Consider the following 21,893-nt stretch of genomic DNA (forward strand, 5'->3'; position numbering starts at 1 on the left):
AAGAAAGATGGAGGAGAGAGGGTCAGAGAAGAGGGAGATGTGATCATTGGCTTCATTTCCAGGCATAATGATAGGCACACTAGGGTCTGTGCCTATCATTATGCCTGGACCTAGTTACAGAACTCACAATTACTGAAGATAAAAATGAAAGGGGGCAGGGATATGGGGAGAGAGTGTGAGACAGGATGAGCGAGGGACACTTCACAGTCCTTCTGAGAGTCAGACATCAGCTTGGAGATATCTGTGAGTAGGCTTACTTTCAACACTGTTGCCTCATTTTCCTGAATATCTGACAGTAGGACCCTACAATTCTAGTATTGTCCAAGTTCTTTCTTCTATTTAAACTATTTAATTTTCATCATAAACTTATGAGATAGTAGCAGGTAGAGCAGGAAAGGCAAAGGGGCCTGAGAGGTGATATGAGTTGCCCTAGTCCCACAATGTAACATATATTTACTCTGCAAGGGATTGTGTGTGTGTGTGTGTGTGTGTGTGTGTGTGTTCATGTGCACTCATCCATGTGTATGCACAGAAACTTGGGAAAGATAAATATTGTTATTACTTCTTTTTTGGTACTGGAATTGGACCAACTGTCTCATGCATGTTAGGCATGTGCTCTACCACTGAGCTCCATCCCCAACCTCTGGACAGTTTTGAAGAACTATCTTCCCTTTTTTTCCCACTCATTTTCTCCATATCTGATTAATCTCCAAGATTTGTCTCTTTTTATTCATCCTCTTCTACTGCTTTAATGAGAGCCTCAGTCCAACCTGGACAGTTGTTTTTATCTCCTGACTAGACTCCCTGTCCCCACTGTCCATTAAATACACCCTCCTCCAGCATCCCTGTTCTGCTCAGAATCAGCCCATACTTTCAGCCTGGCCAACAGAGCCCCTAGCTAGCTGGTATTTGACTACATTTCCAGACTTATGTCTTATAACCCATCCCAACCCATTCACATTTCCCTTCTTCATTTTGTAGCTAATTTCTTCCTTTATTTTATCCTTCCTTAATTAATTTATCAATAATTTCCCTCTATTCTTAAATTCTAAAAGCCACTTTAGCTTGTCAGAGTAGGTCTCACTTCTGTGCCTTAGTCAAAGCTTCTTCCTCCTGACATGGTGTATATTTCCCCTTCCTTCTCCATCAGTGATTCATTACTACAATTTTTTTTTTTTTTTTTTTTGAGACAGTCTCGCTATGTTGCCCAGGCTGGTCTCCAACTCCTGGGATCAAAATACAGGAGCATCTTTCAGGGCTCTGGACTCAAGACAAGTGCTTTCTTGACACATCTGTCTTTCCTCAGTGATTCTTATGTCCCATGATGGCAGGGACGTTGTCTCATTCATCTTTGTGTCCTCAGATCCCTAAACAGCTGCCTGTGTGATAGTGGGTACTTAATAAATATTTGGTGAATGGATTAATAAAAGAATTCCTTGCCACATGTGGCACTGAATCATGTGCAGTCCTGCTTTCTGTCATTTTCTAGGAAATGTTTTTCCAGTACAAAATTATGTACATTTCTGAGTGCAGAGACTTTTATACCTTTCTTTTATCTGCTGTCCAATGCCTTGTCCAGTGCTGGAAGATGTGCCTGTTAGGAGATACTTTAGCAAAGTAGTCTTCAAAATCTATAAATATTGCTGGAGGTAGTGGTACAGATCTGTGATCCCACCTACTAGGGAAGCTGAGGCAGAAGGATAGCAAGTTTCTGAGGCCAGCCTGGGCAACTTAGTGAGACCCTGTCTGAAAATAAAGTAAAATGAAATGAAGTGAAATATAATGAAATAAAATAAAATAAAATGGGTTGGATATGTGGCTCATTGGTAGCACATCCCTGGATTCAACACCTAGCACACACACACACACACACACACACACACACACACACACACGAAAAGAAAAAAAAGAAAAAGAAAAAAGAAAGAAAGAAAAGAAGAAAAAACCCTACATATATTTAACTTTAGATTTGCACTCTATGGGGAGTGAGGGCAGAAACCTTGAAGGAGGGCCTGAGATTTCAAGAAGGAGGGGCCCTCACATTTGAATGAGCAGGAAGTCAAACCAACCAATGGCAAGAAACTCGCCCCACTCTAGCTGAGATTTCCTTTTAGTCCTTCACTGAAGAGCCATAAGGAATTCTACAAGCCAAGGTAAGCAAGGGCCTTGGGGGAAAACAGGAGCCTGATGTGCCAAATTTCTTAATAGTTCATATTTATTCACAAAATTCAGGTGGTTCTGTGCTTATACAGGAATGCCACCATTCACACAATAAAAGGTGATCATATGTGTTTAATGAAATTGTATTTTGTATGCTTGAAGAGATCACATTTTTAAAAGCAATTCCATGAGGAAGGAAATTTTCTGTAAAGCAAAGACTCATCTCAACATGAACCTATATTATAAATGTGAATGTCTTGTATTAGGCTTGCTTATGCTGAGGCTCAAATGTTTAAGTTTTATTTTGTTTTCAAATTTAATTAGGATCATTGACATTCATGCTGATCATTCTAAATGTGGGCTTCCTTGATTTAACTTCAAGTCTTGTTTAGCTCCATTTTTCCCCCCAGCAATATTTGGGATCTGGGCTTTTCTCAGCTCTTTTCTTCCCTATATCCTTCTTACTCATACAGCTCAGTGGGGCCTCCCCCAGGCAAAAAGGAGCAGTTACCCAAGACCCTTTCTTTAAGGGACTAACCAGGGTCTTTCTAGCCCAGGTCCTGGTTTCTTGGGTGACTCATGGATTCGTTCCAATTCCCCCTGCCCTTCATTTCTCTTCTTCTGTTTTATTGCCCCTTCCTTAGCTATTCACAAGAAATAGAATTTTATCTTTCATTATTTACTTTAAATTCTGCACTAATCTTCCCAATTCTCATTCTTAAAGAAATCAACTAACTCTCTAAAGGACTTTAGTTCTGTGTTTCCTTGTAGCTGGCCTTAGAAATTCTCACCAGCCCCTCCTGAGAGAATAATCAATCTTTTAGCCATGGATCTGAGTTTGTTTTTCAGTTGAGAACAGGAGATGGAGAAAGCAAGTGGAACACAGTCCATTGCTCTGTCCACAGTGGACAATGGCCTAGAGAATCCAGGGCTGGAGCTCACGGTAATTCACTAGTTTCTCTTCTGCAGGGTGTTGTGGGCTGCTTTATGGCTTCCTTTAGGGGCTACTCTCAAACTCCTTCACCTCTGGCAGGGCTCTGTGACTAACCTCAGTTCTATGTTTGTTTACAGACAGAAGTAAGTCCTAAGGCAACCAAAAGGACTGACGTGCAAGATAACAGTTTTGAGGACAGTCTGGAGTCTCCCTCTTACCCAAGGTATATATATTCTAGAATCTAATTCATTTACATTCTCAGAGAGCTTGTCTTTTTGTGGCAATGAGACTATAACCACCCCACATCACCATATGCACATATTTGTATTTTACATGATTGTTAAATAAACCTGTGTCATAAATAAGTTCATTAGTGTTAGTTGGACTGGGGAGTACTACTTTAATATTTTTCTTTGCATTAGAAAATTGAGGCTTAGAAATTAACTTACCCCCATATTGATTAAAAACAAAGTTTTTCTGAAATACTTAGATTATGGATGGATAGAAAGGGAAACATGGGAATAGGGCAAAACAACTTACTGGAAAGATGATAAAGAAAGACAGAGTACAGAGTCTTGGAAGTGTAGGGAAGGAACTCAAGGTTGAAGGTACAATCCAAAGTGTTATGTGAACAGCGTCAAGAAAGAAGTGAGAAAAATCTTTGAATTTGATCATGGATCTGTGTTAGAAATAATGTTGAAGAAAGTTGTTTGGATAAAACAGGTTAGTGGGAAACCATGTTCCATGATGTGGAAAGGGGCTGGGTATTATAAAGAGTGCAAAAGTCATACATGGAAAAAGGAAGAGGAGAATATGGGATAGTTTAAAGAAATGTGTGGCTATGATCATAGATGTTCCCAAACAAAAGGTTGTTTTACCCTCTTTATTTTTAACAACTAACTCAGTGACTTCTTCAGTCTTTTGTTTTCTTCTCTACAGTTTAACAATTTAACTTATGTTTTTTTATGTAAATACATGTCAACACGAAAATTACCATTGTTTTTCCCACCTATCTATGACTTGATGATAAGCTCTTTGTGTATTTTTGTGCTTACTAACAGTTTATACTTTGCTTACCAGTATTGTAGTTAGTAACATGAATTCTATAGTTTGACTTCTTAGAACGATTATCTGAATTCTATCCAGTGGGGTGCTGGTAAATGTTCAAGAATTGGCTCTCCGAGTGTAGTTTTGCCATGAATATTGATTGATATTTTTGCTGATCTTAGTGAATAAGACCGGGTGTTGGTAAAATTTTCCTGTAATGGAAAAAATAGTAAATATTTTAGGTTTTCTGGGCCATAAGATCTTTGATGACTTTTTGAATTCTATCATTTTAATGGGGAAAAAAAAGCCACAGGATGTACAAAAAAAAAAAAAAAAAGGATGTGGCTGTGTTCTAACAAAACTTTATAAAATGAAGGTAAATGGATTTTGCCTATAGTTTGGTGATCCTTAGTCTAGATGAAATAATAAATTAAGCTGTAATTTATAGCATTTACCTATAGTTTTAAGTTATTCCCAACATAATTGATTCTGAGGTATCAGACAGATGTCACTGAATAAGAAGTTGGGAAGAGCTACACGATTGCACATCATTGTATGATATTTCCACCCTACAATAGATATAAATAACTTCAAGAGTTTAGATGGTAGTAAAATGCGGTAAAATAGGAAGTGGTGAGTTTTGAGTAGTTATTATCTTTGTTTTTAATGTCAGTTAACTGTAAGTTTATGTGATTTAATTTTTGATGAAGACTAAAAAAATTCCTAAAAATTTAATAATCTCCTCTTTTGAGCCAGTACAAGCAGCTTTCTCTACACCACTTACCAGATGCTGGGCAGGTTACTTATCTTCTCCAAACCTGTTTTTGCCCTGTAAAACAAGAATAATATTAGCACTTAGCTGAAAGGATGTTGGTTTTTTGTTTTTTTTTTTTGTGTGTGTGTGTGTGTGTGCCAGATTGTCCTTGACACCTTAAATTGCTCTAATGTGTAATTATTTCTGGTTCCTCTCATTTCTTGTCAACTTTACATTTCTCGTATAAAAACGTTAACTAGCTATGTACTTATAAAATCATGCCTTGAAGTTTTAACTTGCATTTCTTAAATTGTAGTAAAGCTCCATGTTTCTCCATTTGGCGTCTTTGTATGTGACTTAATTTTTCTTCATCGACTAAGGTAGATGCTGGATTTTGAAACTCATCTTCTCTTTCCTTAATTATCCAAATAGCACCCATACAGATTTTCTTGTTTCCAATTTTCTCCATCTCTTGCCAACCTATCCTATATAGCTTCTACTAGAACTGCCTATGGCATAACTCTGAACTCCTTTGTTCAAAATCTCTGTAGCATGTGTGAAGCCCTACCTTCAATAGCCAGTACTGAAGGGGGAAAAAAAAAACCCTAACAAAAGACGTGAAAGACCTCTACAATGAAAACTACAGAACACTAAAGAAAGAAATTGAAGAAGACCTTAGAAGGTGGAAAGATCTTCCCTGTTCTTGGATAGGCAGAATTAATATTGTCAAAATGGCCATACTACCAAAAGCACTATACAGAGTTAATGCAATTCCTATTAAAATTCCAATGACATTTGTCATAGAAATAGAAAAAGCATTTATGAAATTCATTTGAAAAAATAAGAGATCCAAAATAGCCAAAGCAATTCTTATTGAAAAAAAAGTGAAGCAGGAAAAGTATACTACAGAGTCATAGTAACAAAGACAGAATAGTATTGGAACAAAAACAGATATGTAGACCAATGGTACAGAATAGAAGATACAGAGACAACCTACATAAGTACATTTATCTCAAACTAGACAAAGGCATCATAAACATACATTGGAGAAAAGATAGCCTCCTCAACAAATGGTTCTGGGAAAACTGGAAATGTAGTAGAATGTAGTAGAATGAAATTGAACTCCTGTCTCACCATGTACAAAACTCAAAGTGGTTCAAGGACTAGGCATAAGACCAGAGACCCTGTACCTACTGGAATACACTTTTTTTCTTTTTTGGTACCAGGGTTTGAACCCAGAAGGGCTTAACCACTGAGCCACATCCCCAGCCATTTTTAAAAATATTTTATTTAAAGACAGGGTCTCAGGCTGGGGCTATAGCTCAGTTGGTAGAGTGAGTTCTTTGCATGCACAAGGCCCCAGGTTTGATCCCCAGCACCTGTCCCCGACCAAAAAAAAAAAAAGACAGGGTCTCATTGAGTTGTTTAGGGCTTTTCTAAATTGCTGAGGCTGCCTTTGAACTTGTAATCTTCCTGCCTCAGCCTCCTGAGCCACTGGGATTACAGGTGTGTACCACCACACCTGGCCCTAATTTTTTTTTTTTTCCTTGATTAACTCTGATGATCTGGGATTCTTTGTGGGATGCAGTATGAAGTGTGGCTTTAAGCTGATGCTTTTCCACACTGATATCTAGTTAGCTGCTCAACAATAGTTAATAAGTAGTGAGTTCTTCGATTCTGATGTTTCCTCAGCTTTGGAATTCATTAAGTTAATGTGATAGTTTGAATTTTTAGTTTTAGTTTTTAGGCGTGCTGGGGATCAAACCCAGGGCCTTGGGCATGCTAGGCAAACACTATGTAGAACTATATCCCAGCTTTTAATCTATATTTGAGTATTTTTTTCCTTGTCATAATTGTTTACAATGCACTTTAAAATTTGGCAGGCCAAGTATTTGCATTAGTTTTCCCTTTTAAAAATATTCCTTGGAACCCAGTGTGGTGGTGCATGCCTATAATCCCAGCAATTCAGGGGAGGAGGATAACAAGTTTGAGGCTAGCTTCAGCAAGTTAGTGAGACCTCAGCAATTTAGTGAGACCCTGTCTCAAATTAAAAATAAAAAGAACTAGGGACAAAACTGAGTGATAAAGCACTCCTGAGTTCAATCCCTAGTGCCACAATTATTCAAATAATTTGTCTTCTCAAATTGCCAAATTCTAAAAGTATTCCCAGCTAGGAGTGTAGCTCAGTGGTAAAGCATGTGTGCTTAGTATGCAGGAGTTCATAGGCTCAATCCCTAGCATGCAAGCATGCAAAAATAGATAGATAGATAGTTAAAAATATTTCTGAAGGGAGTAGAATTGTTATTGCATTAATATTATATATTAATTTAGATGCTGGGTGTGGTGGCATATGCCTCTAATCCCAACAATTCAGGAGGCTGAAGAAGGAGGATCCCAAGTATAAGGCCAGCATCAGCAATTTAGGGAGACCTTAAATTAGTGAGGCTCTGTCTCAAAATCAAAAAATAAAAAGGACCGGGAATTAGGTTCAGTGGTAAGGTGACCCTGGGTTCAATATCAAGTGCAACCACCCCCCCCCCCAAAAAAAAAAAAACAACCAAAAAAGAATGATTATAGAGTGTTGTCATGTTTATTTAATTTTTTGGGGGGGGGTCTTCCAAATCAGGACAATGGTTTAACCCAGTTTACTGATGTCGTTTTCATCTCTCTCCCTTCCTCCTTCCTACGAATAGAAGCCAAGGGTGCTTTACCACTGAGCTACATCCCCAGCCTTTTTTCTTTTTTATTTTAAGACAGGGTCTTGCTGAATTGTTAAGGCTGACCTCAAACTTGCAATCCTACTGCTCCAGCCTCCCAAGTCACTGGGATTACAGGTGTGCACCATCATGCCCCGCCTACTTGTCTTTTTTATAGCTGCCACTAGAGTTATAATTTTATGAAGTAAATTTTCTTTATTTTATTTATTTTTTAAATATGCACTCTACTGACTAAGCTATATTCTCAGCCCTGATCTGTAATTTTTTTTAAAAATGGACACATCTTTGCTTGTATGTGGTGCTGAGGATCGAACCCGGGCCACATGCATGCCAGGTGAGCGTGCTAACGCTTGAGCTATATCCCCAGTCCCAATTTTCTTTATTTAAAAAAAAATTTAGTTGTAGTTGGACACAATTCCTTTACTTTATTTATTTATTTTTATGTGGTGCTGAGGATCTAACCCAGCACCTCATACGTGCTAGGCAAGCAGTCTACCACTGAGCCGTGACCCTAGCCCTATAAAGTGATTTTCTTTTTTTTTTAAAATATATTTATTTATTTGTTTTTAGTTATAGGTGGATACAATACCTTTATTTTTTTATTTTTATGTGGTGCTGAGGATCAAGCCCAATGCCTCTCATATGCTAGGCGAGTGCTCTACCTCTGAGCCGCAACCCCAGCCCTGAAGTGAATTTCTTTATTTTGATTTATAAATCAAATGTTATAACATATTTCAATCACTCTGTTTTTTCGCTTTTTTTGTAAATGAAATTTGGATGTGTATTATAATTGATTTCATGTCATAAGTTTAATTGGCACATATGTTGCCTTTTAGGGTAATTTTAATAAGGCATAGCATATATACAGAAAAATAAACATAATCATGCACCTTTATGAATTTTCAAGAAGTGAATACACCTATATGATCAACACTCAGATGAAGAACTAAAACACTACCTATACTTAAGAATCATTTTATGTCTCCTTTCATTTGATGTTTCTTCCCCAAAAGTAATCACTTTCCTGACTTTTAGTATCATGTATTATTTTTGTCTGTTTTATGTGGATATTTGAATTTATGTTTTTAATGGAACTATACCATGTTTTACTTTTATGTCTGATTTCTTTTGTTCAACATCACATCCAGGAGATGCAGGTATTTTAGTTTGTATTTTCTTAATTGCTGTATAGAGTCTACCATAATGTTCTTGTCTATTTTACTATGGTTGAGATTTGAGTCGTTTCCCCACTTTTGCTATTATGAATTGTGATACTATGAACAATTTTATGCATGTCTCTTAGTAAATATAAGCATCCCTTCCTATTGGGTATGGAGTTGTGTCATAGGGTAGATAGCTTTAGCCCATGCTAAACATGGTTGTACCAGATTTTACCCCTCAAGCAGGATTAGATATTAAGAAAGCGCCCCCCACCATGGTATGTGTAATTCTGCTTTGTAATGGAGGCTTCACCTGGGAGGTGACATTTAGTTGGATCTTTGAGGATGAATAGTTTATCAGATGGAGAATGGTTATAGAACTTACTAGGAATGGGGTTGTGAAAGTTTTTATGTGTTCTGTGAGGGTAAGATAGTCAGTGTGGTGAAACAATGGGTTGTGTACAGGAAAAGAGGCAAGCAGTGAGACTGTGAAAAGGGAAATGCCAGTCCCAAAGAGTCTGATTTTATTCTAGGGAGCCAACGGGGTTTTAAAGAGGAGAGGGGAAAGAAGGAACCATGCTTTGTCTTAGGAAAATAACTCTGACAGAAATGTGGAGAGGGTATCAGAGTAGGGAAAGACTGGTGGCAGGAAGCTAGTTAAAGGGCTCTTGTAACTGGGTATGGTGGTGTACTCTTGTAATCCCAGTGACTCAAGAGGCAGAGATAGGAGGATCGCAAGTTGGAGGCCAGCCTCAGCAATTTAGCAAGACTGTCTCAAAATAAAAAAGAAAAAGGGCTGTGGATGTAGCACAGTAGAAAGCATCCCCAGTTTCGATCCCCAGTACAGAGAGGATGGGAGTGGGGGGGAGAGAGAGGCTCATAATTGTGTTAAGCAAGAGATGAAGGGGCCTGGGCTAAGGCAGAGTGAGTGGGGATAGATTACAGAAGTTACATCTTAGAGACACTTTTGGAAAGGAATTGACCAGAGTTAATGATGGACTAAAGGCCAGGTGTTCTCAGATTCTTGTCTTTATCAAGTTCTCTTACTCAGTTGCTCAGGACATCCTGAATCTGATCCAATGCAAAATGATTTTATCTTCTTTCTTTTTTGTTACTCTTTCTGAACTGACCCATTTTTCTAAAGCAATCTAATAAACATTTTAGGGAAGGTTTTTTGTTGTCAGAATTAAAAAAAAAATTGGTGGCAGGGAAAGGGTGTTTTTTTTTTAAGGTGCAGTGAACCAAAATACATCTGATGATTGAAAAAAGCCAGGAGAGGCAGAGAGAAGGAAGGTGGGTAGTAGTAGAAGATGGAAAGAGTGAGTAATGAAATCACTGCGAGACAAAGCCCGGAGGATTTGTTGGGTAGAATTGTAGGATTTCCTTGGTAAGTGAGAAGGTCAGTTTTTCCTAAGATGGTAGAGAGAGAAGCTGTTAGGCCAGAGATCCACTGAGGTGAAAATAAAGGAAATCAAGGGATGTAGGCCAGAGAGGCTGAATTTCTGTACAGCAGGGGGTGTATCTGCTGAGGGTAAAAAGTTACATCTGCTCTTCCTGTCACCCTACCCTGAGTAATAGGACTGGGTGGTGTCAGGGACCTGGGGCTGGTTTGACAAGGAAGCATCCTGTCCTAAATTTGGGTATAACTTGGGGGAAGGGGTTGCAGGGCTGAGAGCTCTGGAAGAAAGAGACACACTTTTTCTTAGCTTCTCTTCTAAATCCCACTCCTTCCAGTTTTTGACTTCAGAAATGAAGAGATGTCATGTTAGAATTTTTGTTTACCTGAATTCTTTACCTTTCAAGCTAGTTACCAAGAAAGAGGAATGTGATCCTATTAGCTTTGTTAACCAGACTAACTTTGTTATAAACCTTGCTCAATTTCAGTTCTAAGCTCTTTTCAGGTAAGCCTCAACTTCACATGGAGCTCACATGGATTGCCTGAGCCGCCTTCTCAGATTGGCCCGACTTCAGCCCTATGAACTCACCTGCTTATTTTCCTTTGGCCATTGTCTTAAATGAATATTCTTCTTCAATCCCTAGTATTGCAGAAAATAAAAATAAAGTCCAGGTACGGTGGTGCACGCCTGTAATCCCAGTGGCTTGGGAGGCTAAGACAGGAAGATTGAGAGTTCAAACCAGCCTCAGCAATTTAGTATGGCCCAAGCAACTCAGTGAGACCCTGTCTCTAAATAAAATTTAAAAAAGGCCTGGGAATGTGACTCAGTGGTTAAGTGCCCTTGGGTTCAATCCCTGGTACCAGAATAAATAAATAAATATTTAAAAAATTAGGCCTGGGATTGTGGCTCAGCGGTAGAGCACTCGCCTCGCATGGGCGGGACCCGGGTTCTACCTCAGCACCACATAAAAATAAAGGCATTGTGTTGTGTCCATCTACACCTAAAAAATAAATATTAAAAAAATTTATAAAATTAAAAAATTAATATTCTTCTCAAATTCCTAATTCCACTTAATCTACCAATTTTACCATTCCTACCCCATCTCCATTGCTAATTGGTATATAATCTAGTATTATTTCTTTCTAAGAAGATTAAGTATTTTTTTGTCATTAACTTCCTTAATGGCAATACTACTTAAAATATTACCTTACAATGCACTTTGTCCTATTTTTTTTTCTCTATGAGAAAAAGAATGTTCTTTCTCTTGTGCCAGGCACAATGGTGAATATCTGTAATTCTAGTGACTCAGGAGGTTAAGGCTGGAGGATCACAAGTTTGAGGCCAGCCTCAGCAATTTAGTGAGGCCCTATACAATTTAGAAAGTCTGCCTCAAAATAAATAAATAAGGAAAGAAAGAAGAAAGAAATACAGAAAGAAAGAGCTGGGGATATTACTCAGTGGTCAAGTATCCTTGGGTTCAATCACCAGTACAAAAAAAGGAAAAAAAAATTCTCTCTTGCCTTTTTAAGTCAACCTGCCAGCCAGTCTTGCTTTTTAATTGGATTGTTTAGGCCATTTTGCATTTAATGGATTAATCTTGTCATCTTGCTACTTCTTTCTGTTTGTCTCACATGTTCTTCTTTTAATGCCTTTCAGATTAATTAACCAAATACTTTAAAATGACTGCATTTTAATCTCCTTTTTTGTTTTATTAGTGATTGCTTTAGGGTGTATATTGTACTTCTTCAATTTACCACACCTACCTTCAAGTGATATTATACTCTCATGATAGTACACTTCTAGCTCTCCTCTCCCAGCCTTGGTGATACTGTGGTACATTTCCCGTCCCTTCCTTTCTTCTTTTGGTGCTGGGGATTGAATCCAGGGTTGTTCTACCACTCAACCACATCCCCAGCTCTTTTCTTTTTTTTTCTTTTGAGACTAGGTCTTGCTCAGTTGTCGAGGCTGGCCTTGAACTTGTGATTCTCCTGACTCAGCCTCCTGAATTGCTAGGATCATACAAACATGCACTACTGCATGAAGCTGTTGTTATACATTTTACTATACACGCGCGCACACACACACACACACACACACACACACATCACATATAAAACATACAGTGCAATGTGACATATATATATATATATAATTTGTCTAAAAAGTCTAGTATCTTCTCATATGCTTCAACTTAAAGAAAACTGCACCTGTATGAATGTTTATCTTTTCCCCGTCTTTATGAGAAGGCCTACTGTGCCTGAATCTGAAGCGTATCTATTTATCCATTTTCTTAATCCCATCCTTCTCCAATCCCTTCCACAAAGCCCTTTCCCTTGCCCCATATCATCAATCTCTCCTTAGACCATTCCCCAGTCTGTAATCATACTCAAGTTTCTTCCTTTTATAATAAAACAAATCAACCTTACCTTGTGATACCTTTTTTTCTTCACGGTCAAGTTTCATGGCAAGTGTAATTTACTTTCTATTTCTGTTTTGTCATTTGCCATGCACTTTTCAACCCAGTGCATTTAGTTTTCAGCCCTATTACTGAAATATTCTTGGTAGGTGACCAATGAAGCATTCATTATGTTCAGTGTACACCCACTTTCACTGGGTGTCTGTCCTTCTATCCCTTACTTGAAACTAAAAAAAAATTTTCGGGGGTAGTACTGGGGATTGAACCCAGGGTTTCACACATGCTAGGCAAATATTCTACCACTGGTCTACTTCCCCAATCCCTCATTTACTGATTTTAATGATACACACTACCTGTCTTGATGCTCTTTCTTATCTTTAGCTTCCAGGATTCTGTCTGTAACCTCCTCTTCATACTCTTTCACTTAATTCTTGAGAGCTACATCTGAAGCCATGACCTTTGTTCTGAGCTTCAACCTATATATGTTTTTTTGAAGCTTATATATATAATGATTCATCAGTCTGCACCTAGATGTCACATATATATTTCAAATTATATGTGCCCCAAACCAATCTCCTGTCAGCATAGGTTTGCTGCTTTCCCACTCTGCTGGGCACGGGGCTAGGCTCTCAGCACTCATGTGGAAACTTGGCAAACTCAGGTTGCCTCCCCAGGCTGGCTTCTCTATTTTGGCAAATGTCATCAGCCTACCCCTTCCACAAAGCCCTTCTCCTTGCCCCACATTGTCATGGAAGGAACCCACAGACATTAGTTGCTTATGGAAGGAACATCATAGGCAGCCCAGGTTTTCACATCTCTTTTCCCTCCCTGCTCTTGATCTGTCCTAAACTCCATTCCCCCATCTGCCCTCCCCTGAACCATCACAGTTACTTCTTAATTGGCCTCCAACACACCTCCCACCGACAGCCACTCCGATGGTCTTTCTTTTCCTGTTTTTGGAGGCCAGAAAACATTTTATTTTATTGTGGTGGTGGGGATTGAGCCCAGGGCTTTGCACATGGTAGACAAGTGTTCTACCACTGAGCTACACCCCAAGCACCAGGAAATATTTTGTTGACAAGGGACATAGCCATAAGAAAGGGAAGCACTGGATTGGAAACTAAAACTCAATCGCTGGCAAGGGCCCTTTGGGTCAGGAACACTGCATCCTGGGGTCCTCACATTGTCCCTCCAGTAGACATGCAATACTGGACATCCAGGGCAGGGAGAGTGTCTCTGGTGTTCCAGAGTTAGAGGATGTATGATGCCTCCTTGTGAGTGATGGGGCAGAGGCTGAAATAGAAGGAAGGCCATCTCCTCTCAGAGCCAACACCAGGATTTGTACTCAATCGCTGTCCTCTCATCATTCATCTGTTTGTGACTGTAGATGAGTGCTGATGTTGGGAATTCCCTCTTTGCTTTCCACCAACTCCCTGATTTGCTCTGCCTTGTCCGTTGGTAGGTTCACCATCAATTTCCTTTCTGATCAGCTCCTTCACTTAGCATCTTTAACCCAGTTTTAGGTTGATTGTGAATAAATTGCTGCTTTGCTACTGCAGTTGCCTCCAAGCATCCATGTGTGGGAGTCAGTCCTGCTTCAGGGTGCAGGGCCATCTTTCTAGAACGTACACCTGCTCCTGTTATTACCTTGTTGAGATTTTCCAATGGTTCTCTGCTTCCTGTAGGATAATGTCCAAATTCCCAAATATGGCACATCATCTATGTGACCTGGTTTCTCACCTTCTTCCCAAGCTTTCTTCCCATCATCCACTCACATGCTCCCTGTATCCCAATGCCAGCAAATTCTACTGCTCTTTACAAAATGCTTAGCTCACTTAAGCGTGCTTTTCAAATTCTAGAGGTACTTTAGAATTCTGAAGTGGTCCCTTTGGAATTTAGTCCTGCACTTTGAAGCAGGCTTGGGTTTTAAAAATTTATTTAATTATTATTTGTCCTAATTAGTAGGTAGTAGAGTATATGTTGACATATTATACATATATGGAGTATAACTTCTCATTCTTCTGGTTGTACATAATATAGAATTACATTGTTTGTATAATCATATATGCACATAGGCTAGTAATGTCTGATTCATTCCACTATCCTTCCTATTCCCATTCCCCCTCTCTTCCCTTCATTCCCATTTTTTTTTTTTAATACAAAGTACTTCTATTCTTCCCCAACCCTCGCCTTATTGTGAAATTAGCATCTACATATCAGAGAAAAAATTTGGACTTTGTTTTTTTGGGACTGGCTTATTTCACTTAGCATGTTTTATTCTTTTTTTAAAAAAATATTTATTTTTTTAGTTGTAGTTGGACACAATACCTTTATTTTATTCACTTATTTTTTTTTTTTTTATGTGGTGCTGAGGATCGAACCTGGGGCCCCACATGTGCTGATCCACAACCCTAGCCCTCATTCTTTTTTTTTTTTTTTTTTTTTTATGGCTGAGGAATATTCTACTTTTTGTATGGCTGAGTAATATTCAGAAGTTCAAAATTTTATGGCTGAGTAATATTGTGTATATGTACCACATTTTCTTTTTCCATTCATCTGTTGAAGGGCACCTAGGTTGGTTTCATAGTTTAGCTATTGTGAATTGCAGATCTGGGTTTTAAATCCTAACTCTGCCACCTGCTGGCAGGGTCATTTCCTTTGTTTATAAACTTGTAATAACCCTGTGGTGTTTTGGAGAGAGAGATGATGAGGTTTTGCAGTTCCTGCTGAAACAGTATCTGGTTCTTTTTCTCTTCACAAAGAAGACTTTGTGAAGTGGTCCATAGCTGCTCACACTCACTCTTTCACCCCTTTCCCTCAGTCATTCTCCTGGGAAACACTCTCACAAGCAGCAGTCACCTTCATTCCAGATCTAGCATCTTCTCATTTGTCCTGCTACTTGATATTCAACATCATTCTTCTTAGAGATCATTTCTCTTTTTGGCTTCCTCTTTAGCTCTCCAGCTGCTCTTATTAAGCCTACTGTCCTTCTGCTCTTCTGCCTGTCATATAAGTGACTGTTCCATCTTCCTGGTTGAGAGGCAGTAAGCCTGGTAAAGAGGGATGGGCAAGATAGGTCAGTGGGTGGAAGATGTATAAGTTACTGGATGAAGCCGGGCACAATGGTGCACACCTGTGATCCCAGCTGCATGGGAGGTTGAGGCAGGAGGATCGTGAATTCAGCAAAAGTGAGGTGCTAAGCAACTCAGGGAGACCCTGTCTCTAAATAAAATACAAACTAGGACTGGGAATGTGGTTCAGTGGTCAAGTGTCCCTGAGTTCAATTCCCGGTACGCCTCCACTCCCAATAAATAAGTTACTGGATGAGAGATTTGGAAATCTGTCCAGGACCTGGCTATATTGCTTATCAATGCAAGTTTCCAATTAGAGGCAGTTCATCCTTACTGGGAAACTCTGCCCCCTACTGTTATATTTTTTCATTAGGGCCTGAGCTTGCTATTAGCAGTCAAAGAAGCTAGAGCGTATTAATCCTTACTTTCTGAGTAAAATCATTAGAAGAATGTTTAATTAGGAGCAAATGACAAACTTGGAGAAAGTTTTCTTGTAGCAGGACTAAATTAAAGGGCCTGTCCTGAAGGCCATTGGAGTAGTCATGAGAGAGAGCACCTTCTCTGGGAAGAGTCCTCTGCCTCTCAGGACAACTGCTACCTCTAATTTAGAGAGAGAAGAGTTCTGGAAGGAAGAGTTGAAGGGCCAGTAGGAAAGGCCACCGTGCAGATGCTTCCTGTCTTTGTGGACCTTTGGCATTGTGCCTCCACATCAGTGTGGAGAAGATGGTCCACTGTCATCTGAAATGGACAGGGGCTGGTGCTGTGTGGAGGGGAATTCTTTTCCAAGGCAACCTCCACCCCCAACTCGACATTGGAGCACCTGGCTGAGTTCTGGTATAAGGTCCCCTCTTACTCTACTTGTAATGTGGGCTCTGAGAATCAATTGTTTCCTGCTGCACAGAGCTTCTGCCTCTGCCAGTTTAAGTCTGCTGGTTTCCACTGATATCCCTTTCCTTCCTTTCCAACCCCTATTTTTCTTTCCATCTTGACTAGTAACATCCCTTTGCTAAGACTCAGCTGCCATTCTCTCTTGAATACTTTTGGCAGTTGCTCTATAGTCTCCAGACACCACCACCTACTCTTCTCTAATTCAAAACCAATTGTATACATAACTTTCAATCTGGCCAAGTGGTACTCAGTAGAGTACCCAAATGACTGAGTCTTCTCATGCCACCAAAATAAAACCTTTGACCCTTCAAAAAAAAAAAAAAAATTCTGGTTAATGCCTGGAGGTCTTCATCCTTACTCATACTGCTTTTTGATTCTGGGCTGACTCATTTCCTCCTTTCTTTTAGTTCTTAATTCAAGATAGAGAAGCAAATACCCAGGGCCACACTGTCCACAGTCACTGGAGCTGTATTTTCTGAAGGCTATCCCAAGCTTCCCACTCTGACTAGCAAAAGAAAAGTACCACAAACCCTGGCAGCTCCCATAGCTCTCTCTCCCTTAGTTGGGAGAGTTTCCATGCCTTTTGGACTGGGTCATTGTGAAAATGCACAAACACTCAGCAAGGCCTGACCCATGGTACCCACCAACGCCATGTGCAGGTAGTGCTTCCCGTTGCTTTTATCTACTCTGTTTCCCCTTGTCATTCGGGGCTGCAGGCAGAAAACATTTACCTGAGAGGGTTGTCAACAGTCCATACCTGGAAAGCCTCCCACATACACCTGCAAAACCTATTAGTGGGTATGTACTTTCTAACAGGGTAGGGGCAAGACATGAAGTTTTGCCATCTCTCAGATTTCTTTTCAATTCAGTTTCCCAATATAGCACAGATATTAATGCTCAAATAATACCATTATGTAAAGTAAAAAGCCTGGTAGTATTAACAAGAGCCCAGGCCACCTGCTCATATGCCTGTATGCACTGCTTCTCAATTGGCTTAAAGGAGGTGAGAAAGCTTCGTTTCTCTTCTTCCTTTGAAACACCTCTCATTTATGCCTTTTCTTTTTTAAACCAGAGGCCCAATTCTAACCTGATATTTTAGGATCCTGTTAATGAGTTTTGCACAGATAAGTATTCCTAATTGATTTCTTGAAATACCCACTGAACTCTGGTTCCCGGGAAATGGTGGGTTTGTGGTCAGGAGGTGATGGTAGAATTCTTTTCTAATCCTGTGATCTATATCTACCCTGGGACTGGTACATGCTCCTTCTTTTTCTGCAGTGTCCTCATTCAGCTGGCATTTATTGGGTATAATTTTAAGCCAGCTTCACCTGGTGTTTCAACAGGAAACAGATGGCATACTAAATTAGGCTAATTAGAGGAGGGTTTATTCACAAAGAGGCTGTAACAATGATGTACATAAAGAGTAGTGGATTCATAAGAAAGGACAGTATAAGGAATTAAAGTTTGAAGCTCATTATTCCTAGGCCTGAAGAGACAAGATTCAAAAGACCCTGGCAGGAGAGTCAGATTACAATACACGTGGCTTCAGTCTTTGCCTACTCTGGTTTCCTCTGGGGTCCCACTGGCTGAACCCAACTTGGTAAGCCAGAGGGCCTGGGTGTCCTTTGGTGCAGTCCACATGGGTCTGACTTCCAGGGCAGACAGCAAGTGCAGCATGGATCTAGAGAGGGAAATCAAAGACCTGGCACACAGGAAATCTAGGATTGCAATTAAACTCCTTGCTTGGTGTACTCTGTGAATGATGTTCCAAAAGATAATGCTGTCTTCAGGGACACTGGTTTATCTAAGCAAATCTTTTCACTCACTACTTTCTCTACTGGGCATGGCAAAGCAGCAGAATTCTTGACATCCTAAATATCCTCCTGAATTGGTCAGACAGTGATAAAGATAAGTTTTCCTCCTTCCTCAGCTTCCCTTTATCTGATAATCCACACTCTGCCCAGCAGACAGATTTGGGTTCTCTGAAGAAAGGAGACGTTAGGAGTGTGTAGAGAGAGGAATGAAAAAGAATGCTCTAGGGGCTGAGGATGTAGGTGTGGCAGCTTCAATCCCCCAAAATAAGACTGTACATGGGGAACAGGGAGTCTGTTAAATGGGCAAGACAACAGTAGGGAAAGTTCCTAATGTTCTGTGGGCCGAGACCCCAGGGCATCAGAGACTGGTGGCTAGTCCCAGCCCTGGCTAAGCTAGTCTGCTTCAGCATGATGGCCAGACTGGGACCTTCTTGCTGGGCTCTCCTTCTTTGGAGCTTCCAAGGGCTTGGAAATCAGATCTTTTTGCTCACACGGCTGCATGTGCTGAGGATACTTATGAGTGGCAGACAGGTGAGTCTGGAGTCTAGGTAAAGTAAGCAAGGGGTGATGGTTAGAAGCTCAGATTCAGAAGGCAAGCTGCCAAAGTTTAGATTATATCTTGGTTTCTTACAATCTTTGTGACTTTGGGAAAGTTACTTTAATGTCTCTGTTTTTCAGTTTCCACATCTGTAAAAAAGGGAACGATAATTGTAACTACTTGCAGGGTTCTTAGGAGACAGTAATGAGTTAGTATTTGCAAAGTTCTTAGAGCCCAAACTAATGGAAAGTACTGTACAAATATTGGTTAAATCCAGCTTGAATAACCCTACTTCCTGGGCATCTCTCAGGCCTGCCTGTGCAGATTCTTGAGGTTGGTGGTATTTTTCTTCCTGTCAATGTACACCTGACTGACTATTAAAGTTTATGGGTTTGTGTGGCTCTTAAAGAGGGATAGCCAAGTTGTCTCTAGAAAGAACAGGCCCTCTTGGGAATTTAGAAGCTGAGCTTTTGGGAACAAGGAGAGAGTAGATCCCATATGACCACTATCCACTTATGTGGTAAGAAACTATTTAAGGACATTGCTTGTTTAGGCTGAGGTAGGGTCATTTTGACCTGGCACACTGGCTTTTGGGCGTGACTGGGACATTCACTTCCTCCTAGCTGAATCATCTTTCTTCATTGAGTAAGAGCAAATTCTGCCTTGGGCCAGGTAGATTTGAAAAGCAGCACAAATGGGCTGTAATAATTCTTGCATCTTAACTTTTGTGTTCTCATCAGGAAGAATGTACAGACTTTTATCAAGGCAAGAGGTTTCTGCAGAAGACATGCCAGCTTGTTCAACAAGATCCTGTTGGGCCTGTTGTGTTTGGGTGAGATAATGAGAATTCATGGAAGCGAGAAACACAGTCATTTGAGGAATGTTACCTGTGTCAAGATGATTACTAGGTGGAAAGCAATTTGACTCACAAACTGACCTAAAGGCTCTTTGATGTACAGCTCTTAACTACTTGTAGGTGAACCATAATTTATTGAATTGCACCTACATGAAAAAGTAAAATCTGAGAATAAGTTATTTTCAAAACTGTATTGACAGACTTAAAATATTTCAGAGAATATGAGCTTATCTCTTTTTTATGTCTTGATTTGATGGAGAACACAATTTCTTGTAGTCTTTGCAAGAGAAACCTATAATAGACATTACTTATTTGTTGGTTTACAAGTAAAATCAATCATAAAATATGTTTTTAAAAGACAGTAAACCTTTGTTTAGAATGTACTGTCAGTGATGTATGGGGCTTTGATGTCAAAGGCAGCTGGGATGGTGAAAACAAAAATTATATTCTGAGGTGAGTCAGAGAGCCATGGAGTGAGGGCCATATGGTTGTATTTCCTAGTAGTAGCCTTGTTTACACATTTTAAAAATTTTTATTTGTTTATTTTTTGCGATATTGGGGATCAAACTCAGGGTCTACCATGTGCTAGGCAAGTGCTATACCACTGAGCTACATTTCCAGCCCCCTGTTGACATTATTTTGCTCAAGAGGAAAGTTTGGCCTTTAAACATTTTAATATGACTAGGGTAATCAAGTTTCAAAAAGAGATGACTGATGCTGGGTGCGGTGGCGCATGCCTATAGTCCCAGTCACTTGGGAGGCTGAGGTAGGAGGATTGTAAGTTTAAGACCAGCCTCAGCAACTTGGCAAGGCCATAAGCAATTTAGTGAGACTGTCTCAGAGTAAAAAAATAAAAGAACTGAGGATTTGGTTGAGTGATTAGGCACCCCTAAAACCTCCTCCACACACACAAAAAAGAGACAACTGGCTTGAGGAGTGGATGCTGATGAAACACACTCCATGGAAATATGGTGAGACTTTATCAGATAAAGTAAAGGGGCGTGAGATTTCTCTTGGGACAGGTGAAAATAGGTGATCTTCAAATAAACTGGATTGTTCTTGGGAATCCCAAGAAGAAAACAGCCTCTACTCAGACCTTGAGGGGTGGAGCACAGTTTTATGGTAGGGCTGGGTGGCGTGGTCTCTGAGGGGCTTTTTTGCTCTGAGTCCCAGACACTCGTCACTGGAGCTTCTTTTATCCCAAGGAAGCTCTGTTTCATTGACCTTTACTCTGTACTTTCTCTTTTTAGCTTATGCTGCCTACTTCCTAGCAGCTTGCATCCTGGATTTCCAGAGGGCACTGGCCTTGTTTGTTCTTACCTGTTTAGTGATCTTTGTCCTGGTTCACAACTTTCTGAAAAAATTATTTGGTGAAAAATTAATGAGATGTCTGAAACCCTTTAAAAACTCACGCCTGAGATTTTGGATGAAATGGTAAGATGTGAATCTCAATATCCTTGGTCCTACAACTTATCCCAAGCACAAGTCTCCTTCCCCTCCTCCTCCTCTTCCCCCTTCCCCCTCCTCCTCCTCCTCCTCCCTCCCCTCCCTCCTCTTCTTCCTCTTCTTCCTCTCCTTCCTCTGACAGTCCCTGAGTGGTCTCTCAGATCTTCTTCTATACTATACAAAAGCAAAGTGCAGGGGACATACAGCAACAGGCCTCTGAGTGCTGGACCTTAGTTGGGTTTCTTGTAGCCTTGGGTCTCTATATTGCTAGGTGAACCCAGGAGGGGTTCAGTTCCAGAGAAGATTTTCAGTCTGTTTCTCATCAGGGCCTATGTCAGAAATGAGAAGAAACATGTTCCTCTTCAATGAAGTAATCAGAACAAAGAGGCTTGCAGCTTCAGAAAACTATCCAGTTGAGTTTGTGGTCATCTCCCCTAGTTCTCTGATACATTAAAGCCTTTCTTCCCTCACCTTCTAGACTTCTGTCACACACTGGTATCTTTTACAACTCTTTATAGTTTAAGGAACAAACTTAGTGTTCAGGTATACTGAACTGAATTCCACGGCAGATGGAGTTCATCTAGCTATGACATGCATGTATACTTTGATTATAGGCCAGGAGTGAGAGAATAACTTCTGAACTTTCTATAAAGTTCCTCTTTGTTCCTATTTTCCAATGGATTCAGAGAAAATAG

At 40.0% G+C, this 21,893-nt stretch overlaps 1 protein-coding gene across 1 annotated transcript in view; it reads left to right on the forward strand.

The window, feature by feature from the left end:
• Positions 1-3,022: 3,022 nt before the first annotated feature.
• Slc28a2 (solute carrier family 28 member 2) overlaps positions 3,023-21,893 on the forward strand; it is a 29,413-nt gene continuing 10,542 nt past the window's right edge. Inside the window, exons 1-4 of the mRNA XM_076849398.2 lie at positions 3,023-3,103; positions 3,232-3,317; positions 19,637-19,728; positions 21,003-21,186. Of these exons, the coding sequence (XP_076705513.1) occupies positions 3,023-3,103; positions 3,232-3,317; positions 19,637-19,728; positions 21,003-21,186 (443 nt within the window). The remainder of the gene's footprint in view (positions 3,104-3,231; positions 3,318-19,636; positions 19,729-21,002; positions 21,187-21,893) is intronic.

This window comes from Callospermophilus lateralis, chromosome 3 (assembly GCF_048772815.1).
Source record: "Callospermophilus lateralis isolate mCalLat2 chromosome 3, mCalLat2.hap1, whole genome shotgun sequence".
Lineage (NCBI taxonomy): Eukaryota > Metazoa > Chordata > Mammalia > Rodentia > Sciuridae > Callospermophilus > Callospermophilus lateralis.